The 8,218-nt window shown below is 38.9% G+C and overlaps 1 protein-coding gene across 1 annotated transcript in view; it reads right to left on the reverse strand.

Moving 5' to 3' along the window:
- Window positions 1–226: 226 nt before the first annotated feature.
- The window catches only part of VIPR2 (vasoactive intestinal peptide receptor 2), an 80,790-nt gene continuing 72,798 nt past the window's right edge, over window positions 227–8,218 (reverse strand). The window contains exons 9-13 of the mRNA XM_015811485.1: window positions 5,541–5,610; window positions 3,305–3,396; window positions 3,078–3,201; window positions 2,949–2,990; window positions 227–655 (exon numbers count right to left, since the gene is read on the reverse strand). Coding sequence (XP_015666971.1) covers window positions 482–655; window positions 2,949–2,990; window positions 3,078–3,201; window positions 3,305–3,396; window positions 5,541–5,610 — 502 coding nt within the window. The 3' untranslated portion in view covers window positions 227–481. The remainder of the gene's footprint in view (window positions 656–2,948; window positions 2,991–3,077; window positions 3,202–3,304; window positions 3,397–5,540; window positions 5,611–8,218) is intronic.

An 8,218-nucleotide genomic window follows, 5' to 3' on the forward strand; every position in this document is an offset into this window, starting at 1 on the left:
AAGTTGCTGATCCCAATTATGGTTGCTAAAAAGGACTACCTGCACAGGTTACACTAATGAAAGTCAAGATTCTGCAAAAGGACAATAATTGTAACAGAATTAACAGATTTAATATCTAAACCTATAACCTTTGGAACCAGCTTTGTAAAAAGAAACATTTCTTCAACAGATGAAACTAATTGCTGCATGATTTGATGACTTTTCAGAGGTTTAAACCAAATGTGGATGGTGACTATTAAACTTTTACGGCTACTTGCAGCATACACAGTTGGGGGGGGAGGGAATTAATAGAGGGAAAAGGTTTCATCATAACCAAGTCCTAAAAGCAAGTACAAAAGACAGCTGTCATAGGCTGGGAATCCCTCTATCTTGACATACAGAGAAAGTGGAGTACAAACTCTACACATTAGAAAACAGCACAATGAATGAACTATATACCCAGGGATATGCTCCATAGTTTTTACATAGGCACCTAGATGACTTATATCACCGAAGTTTCTGTCTGAGAAGAAAACTGAGTGGCCGAGTTGCGATGCAAATGGGAGCCACCTTCTGAGTCATTTGGAAAAACAGAAGACCTGTGAACTTTGTAATCGCGGCTTATTCTTTCATTCAGACACCAGCTCTTCCATTTTCTTTTCAGCTCTCCTCGAACCTAAAGGCAAAAAAGGAAACCAGCACTCAATTTATTAGCACTGGGCTTAATTCCCTGTGGGATGAAAATGTGCTTGAATATGCAAGAAGACAATAAAAGAGAATATATGTATATGGTTGAAATAAGGAGTCCTTTGTGCTATCTGAGCTTGGTGGGGGGTTTTTTGCAGACATTTCAGTCTGATGATGTTACTTTGTTTGGGTAATGAAATGTCTGCAAGAAAACCACCAAGCTTAGAGAGCACTAAGAACCCCCTCAAACACAAGAAGGTGAGGTAAATGGAAAAGAGAATTATACGAAGGTTCCCACATTTAATGAAACTGCATTATAATTATTTTTTTTTAAATAAAACTTGTTATGCTAAGTATTGAAATGGCTTGACAATTTACAACATGCTGTGCTATAGTTGGGGTGCTAATAAAAGAATAAAGAATAAAAATAATTAAAAGTTCATTTATTCAAAGCATTTCATAACTAAAGGTGTTAAAGTGGTGGTGAAAAAAAAACAATCAAATTGATTTAGCACTAGACTGAGAAAAACAGTAAAAAAAAAACAGGAAAAAGGTAATACTCCTATCAACAATAGAGACGTGTCTCTGTAGCTGCCAAGAAAACTGAAGTCAAGATACTTTATCTCTCTCTTAACTTCTAAGCAGAGATTTTGATTTAAAAATTTAATTACATACTGAAAATTAGGCATGTTTATTTGAAACTAAATCTCTCTTAGTTCAGGAACCTTTATTTCCAAATTTTGGGTTGGTTGCCAAATTAAAACCCAGCAACTGGCAGATTAAAGGCATTTGAAAATATCTGAAAATTATTCTCTCAGTAACTCCCAGCAGAAAAAGACACTTGTTAACTGATAAAACACTTGCAGGATATGCTATATTTATTTTTTGGAGGTGCTGAATCCAATTAATGTTCACTAGAAGCAGTAACACTTAAGATAAAGCTTAAATATTTTGGATACATCATACCAAGGCAAAAAAGGATCCAGATGTTTGAAAAAAATCAAAGATATCTGAGGAAGAGGCCCACAGAAGGGAAGGTAGATACTTCCCTAATGTCACAAGCATGAGCTTACAAAATCTCATCAAATCATCCAGCTCTCTCCTCATGTTACCCTAGACATTTACAATCGTATTTACTGAAGAAGCCAATTTTTCCCTACCAGCCATCTAAGAACTAGGTCCACATATGGCTGTTTCAAATTTGGGTCGGCGCTAGATTTGGGTTGCAAAAAAGACATTGTTTCTAGCAACATTTATAGTTAATGCCTCTCCTGCTTTGCATTTTCCTCTTTTTTGGGAAAAGACCTTCACAGAATAACAGTTGGAAGGGACCTTGGAGGTATTCTAGACTGACCCCCTGCTCAGGCTGGAAGCCCTATATCATTTCAGACAAATGGTTGTCCAGTCTCTTCTTAAAAACCTCCAGTGTTGGAGCATTCACAACTTCTGGAGGCAATCCACTGATTAATTGTTCTAACTGTCAGGAAGTTTCTCCTTAGTTCTAGGTTGCTTCTCTCCTTGATTAGTTTCTGTCCATTGCTTCTTGTCTTTCCTTCAGGTGCTTTGGAGAATAGCTTGACTCCCTCTTCTTCAGGGCAACCCCTGAGATATTGGAACACTGCTGCTATCATGTCACTCCCTAGCTGAGTTCACATGTTACACAAGAATGCAGTTTGTTTAATCCCACAGTATGTTAGCTATATGCAGGCACTGTGGTTTGCAAACTGTGCTTTAAGGCAAGAATAGGAAATCTGAGGTCCAGGGCTACAAGTAACCCTCAGACTCATTTGAGAGGCTCCTAGAGCCTCTTCCAACCGCATTCTGGAAAATTGGTGGCTAGCTGCCACTTCAGGATGGAAACACACAATAGAAATGTAAGGCTAAGCCACATTTAATATATTAAAAAAACAAAAATGGAGGGAGGGAGGGAGGGAAGGAAGGAAGGAAAAGGAAGGAGGGAAGGAAGGAAAGCAGTCAACCAGGAAGAAGGAAGGAAGGGAATTCTTGACTCCACTCCTATCTGTGACACAGTACTCACCTTACAACCTTGTCCCTTCAACAAACTATGATTCAAAACATGCTATCGTTTTTGCAATGTTTAAAACAAGATTCCATTCATTACTCTCACTTGAGGTGATCCCCTTGCCCAAGATGGAACTTTTTCAATCCTACCTCCATATACTGCAAAGTGAATCTCAAGGCTTCTATCAACAGCTGAACAACAGCACAGTGGCCTATATTATCACTGCCCCCAATCTTATCACAAGAAGATATAAACTTACTTCACTGTTCAGAAAGCAATACAGGATAGCAACAACCAGTCCCTGCAAGGGCAAAATACTTACAAGTTAAAACACAGTAATAAAATTAAATCAGAATTATTTTAAGAAGAAAACTTGCTCAGATACTACCTGAAAAGAACCCAGGCATAATTCAAAAACTATCTGGTAGTAATTAGAAACGCCAAAGACTGCAAACACCACATAGTGAACACCAAAGAGTGGAATCAGAAGCAACGTTGACTTTGCAAGTCTCCTTAAAAGTAAACACATAAAATAAGCTCATTAGAATAAGTCAGAGCTCCTCTGATATGTGATATGCTTCCATCAAGAGAAACAGAGATTTGTGTTTCACTCACTTGTATTGTGATTGTTCATTGCCTCCAACATCTGGAGATCTTAACTTCTGGAGCAGAATTCTTATAATGCTAATGAAAATTATAAAATTTACCTATGAAAGAATTAACAGAGGCATTAATAATTGTATAAAAATGCATAGTTTTCCCAATCATTCACTGATAAGTTAAATCCTGTAGTGATGTTCTAAAGAAAAAAAATCTGCAGTGTTTCTCAACCTTGGCAACTTTAAGTTAGATGGACCTCCAGTCCCAGAATTCTCAGCCCAAATTCTGGGAATTGAAATTCATCTATTTTAAATTTGCTGAGGATGAAAAATACTGCTTTAATGTGTAGATTAAAATTTACTCTCAGTTAAATATAGAAAGAATTACATTTCAGTGTATCTAACAGAATATATTTGTAGTTAAAGATACATCCAACTGTTATTATATAATTCATTATGTTTATTTACTTAGAATCAATTCCCAGGGAATTCAAAGAGGCTTATCCTGGGACAAATCAATACTGAACTGAATCTAAGAGTTGATCAACTAACAATGGCAGTATAATAATTGCACAAACTTGTCCATGAGCACTCAGTTTTTATAAAGGCATTGCAAGATAATTAAAGAGAGAGAAAAGATATCTTCTGAACCTTTAAAAAAATTAATTGGCCTTTAGGTATGGTTTTATGAAATAAAATTTTAAAAGCGAGATAAACAGGCCTCTGTATAATACACCTGTCCATTCATCTGTCTCAAAATTATATTCTTTCTTTAAATTAGGAGCCATACATTTCTCTTCTGATCCTTTATTCAAGTTCTATTTCCAGCATTTCTATCACCATTTTATTGTCACTAACACTAATATTACAGGTCATAACGTAACTAGTGTTACATATCATAAGCCAGTTTGGTGGTTAAGGTACCAGAGGACCTCAGTTCAGGTCCCACTTTAGCAATGAAAGCCAGCTGGGTGACCTTGGATCAGTCACTCTCTCTTGCCCCACTCATCTCACAAGGTTGCTGTTGTGGGGAAAATAGGAGGAGGACGGTACGTTGGATATGTTTGCTGACTTGAGTTATTTGTAAAAATAACAAAAGCGGGATACAAACAAACAAATTATTCTACACAGGTGAACTTATAATCATTTGTTTAGCAAACATTTGAAGTTTGCAAAAATGGCAAATATCTGAAGATTTGTTCTCTGAGCTTGTGGGTTCGTTTCTGAACATTTCATTACCAGGCTAGGTAACATCTTCAGCGGCATTTAGGGGAAGTCACTGTCAGTGTTCTTCTGTTTATAAGGGCTTCCTTACACCTAGTCTGATAATGAAACCTTCAGAAACCAACCCGCAAGCTCGGAGAATGAACCTTCACCCTCAATCATTTCAAAAAAGTGACTTACAACCAGTCCTCATATTTACGACCATTGCAGCATCCTCTCTGGTAACGTAATCAAAATTAGGGCACTTGACACCTGGCATTCGAGGATCATGTGATCACATCTGCAACCTTTCCCACTGGCTTCCCACAAAGAAAGTCAATGGGGGAAGCTGAATTCGCTTAACAAGTGCACTGATTTGCTCAATACTCAGAGCAATAAAAAGTCATAAAGTTGGACATGACTCACTTAACAACTACCTTGCTGAGCAACAGAACATCTTGTCCCAATTGTAGTCCAAAGTGGGAGGACTATATGTACTTACAATTTGGAGAGATACAGTTGAATTATATTTCTGTAAGGTATACATAAAAACTAAATTTGGGACAGTTATTATAACATCAACATCTAATATGGAAAAATGTTGATTTTTGTCAAACTAATAATGGGAAAGCTTTTTCATTTAATATTTTTGGCAGTTATGCCTTTTTTAGTTTTGCCCACTGGCTAAATTCAATTGGACTTGGGCAGCCAATAAATTTAAATAAATAAATAAATGTTAGCTACTCTTTCAGAAAATAGACTAAGGTTTTTGAAATTCACGAGAGATTATCTAATAGAAAGAATGTCAATGGTTGATTTTTTTTTGTTTTGTTTTTAGGAATGTGGAATTGCTTTCTATAGTGCTAATATATTGTTCTTTGTGAATTTTTATTATTAGCTGCTTCTTCTGCTGCTGAAGGGTGGGTTTAAAATTAATAATGAAAAGTATTAGACTTTTGCCCAGACCAACATGCGTGCATGAAATTTCAAGGTTGCTAGTGTGAAAAATTACATTAACATAATTCATTTCCAATTATGAGTTTACTTACTAAAATGGAAATTAGGATTGGTACTCGTATAATCCACCAAGGAGCACTATGCTCATTTGTATCCCAGCAACTGTTTAAAAAAGGGAAAAAAATAATGAATAAACATAAATCCTATGTCATTGTACCATAATTATTACTTAGCTCTAGCAAAATTGCGAGAAAATTTGAAAACAAAAAGCAGAGGGGACTACAATATAATTGTAAATCAGAAACAAGTACTATTTTTAGACTGTATGACAATAGATAGATGGGAGGGGAGCTGTAGTGGTACCAGGACAACAACCTCCCTATGTAATGTGCCGCCAGTCTCCTCTCCAGATGCTAATTCAGAGGAAGAGGATGACCCAATCCTTGGCACCTCTGGGCAGTGAGTCTGGGGGTTGTGGGAGACACAGACCAGGGGACAGAGGGACCCAGCTTGACAGAGCAACTATAGCCAGAATGACTGGACGGGCAGCCAGCTGAGCCCGAGCAGCATGAGTCACAGCTGCAACAAGTTAGCCTGGAGGCTCCAGAAGAGTGACGGTAGCTGCCAGTGGCCAGTGAGGATGAGGAAGTGAAGTCAAACCCCCCCCATCTGATCCAGGAGCGCACAGAGAGGAGAGGTGCCAGGAATAGCACTGGTCGACCAGGTTACTTGCAAGGCGGCAGCCTCACCTATCATGAGGGGCTGTAGTGTAACTACCTTGCCTCGTGGATTACTTCTAGCCTTGGTCTCTTGCCTTGCTGTCCGGTCATTCTAGCCACTGCCTAAGTTTGATAACTTAACCCGCTCTTTTTATCGGCTTCTCAGAGCTCCAGAAAAAGGGTTTTGGCTATTCTAAAACTGCTGGGGAATGAATAATTGGGCATGGGTAGCTCAATAAAGACCTTTAATCCACTGCGGGGTGTGTGTATGTGTGAGTGGGACAGCACATTCTACAATTTATTAAGTGGCTGATTTGATTGTGTTGTTGCTGCCATGGGGAATAGAATGAGTTTTTAAAATGGATTTTTATTATATGGTAGATTTTTAAAATTTTGTCACCTCTGTATGCTGTCCCTCTCCACAGGGAGGCCAGATCCATTCAGATGATCTGCCCCCAATGACTGATGGACCCTGATGGGTCCCAGAAAAAACTGGGAATATCCAGGAGGTGTTGCTACACAATCCCACTGAAGCTATGGTGGTGGCCTGGAATCTAAGGATGATGCCCTGAGCTTCTTCGTGGTTCATGGAGGAGCTATGGCTTCTGAAAAGGGCCAAGAGATGCCTAGAGTGCTGCTGAGGAACACAAGGGATGACTTCGACCAGGTATGACTTAGAGCCGCTATTAAGGCCTATCTCATGGCGGTAAGAGCAGCAAAACCCAGTATTTCTCTGCTCTTATTCAGTCCCCAGAGTGCCGCCCAGTGACCCTGTTTTAGGTTGCCCATTCCCTCCTAGATCAGGGGGACTTGGGTGATCTTTTGCAGGGCCAGGCAGAGGACCTTGTTCCATATCTGATGGACAAAGTCACTCAGATCTGTTCCCAGTTGGATCCCATGTGTGAAGATAGTCCATGTTAGATGCCCAGCGAGAGGTCTTGCCTTGTTATCTGGTAATGTTGGATCCTGTTAGCCCTGATGAAGTGAACAAGGTCTTTGATGCTGTCAGTGGCACCACCTGTCATTTAGATCCTTGTCCCTCCTGGATGGTGAAAGTCTGCAGGATGGCGACTAGTGGCTGGGTCCAGGCAGTGATCAATATGTCACTAGAGGAAGATATTTTCGGATGCTTTTAAGGAAGCCCAGGTTTGCCCCCTCCTTAAAAAACCATCACTGGATTCCACCTGCCTAGATGATTTTTGTCCAATTTCAATTTCAATTTCCCTTCTTTGGTCTGGAGCATCTTGCCCCGATGAGATTCTTGCCCAACCCTCCCTTTGTAAGGGCCTAAAGACATGGATCTGCCAATCAGCTTGGGGCCCCAGTGAGGGGAACAGCACGGTGGAGGTGATTGTTCAAGTAACCACAGATCCCACCTTCCCCCACACTGCTCCTGCTCTCCCCAAGTGTCCTTAAGTTTTAATGTTTGATTTTAATTATTTTTTAATTGTATACGTAAAGACATATTTTTATGACTGTAAGCCACCCAGAGTTACCCTATGGTAAGATGAGTGACCATAAGGTAAGTCATAAGGTAAGGCTTACAGTCACAAAAATATAAATTTTATAAATAAATAAAATTTATAAATAAATGTGTGAGTTGGGGGCTATATACAACTGTTTAATAAATAATAAATTTAAAAACTTCTCTATTTTATAGGGCTTTTATTTGGTAGCAGCTTAGTACTGGGAAAACATTGTCTCTTTTGGTTGATCAACTGCTACAAGGAAGAGGAAGCAAAGGCTTTACCCTCTGTCCAGTAATGTGCATTCCATATCCATCTCCACTTTCTTCTCCCAATAGGTTATATACATAGCATTTCCCTACTCCCTTAAAGTAATTATCTTGTCCAAGGAAATGAAATTTGTCTCATATGACCTATTTTTGACAAAACCATGCCGACACTTAGGAATCAAAGCACTATTTACAAGTTTACAAATGATATGCTTATTTTCTGCTCTACTTAACATCTTTCTGGCTATTAATATTAGGCTGACTGGTCAATAATTACTGGAATCTTTTTTTAAAAAAGGAGGAGGAGGAGGAGGCG

Source organism: Protobothrops mucrosquamatus, unplaced genomic scaffold (genome assembly GCF_001527695.2).
Source record: "Protobothrops mucrosquamatus isolate PMUCROS unplaced genomic scaffold, P.Mucros_1.0 scaffold42, whole genome shotgun sequence".
NCBI classification, from domain to species: domain Eukaryota; kingdom Metazoa; phylum Chordata; class Lepidosauria; order Squamata; family Viperidae; genus Protobothrops; species Protobothrops mucrosquamatus.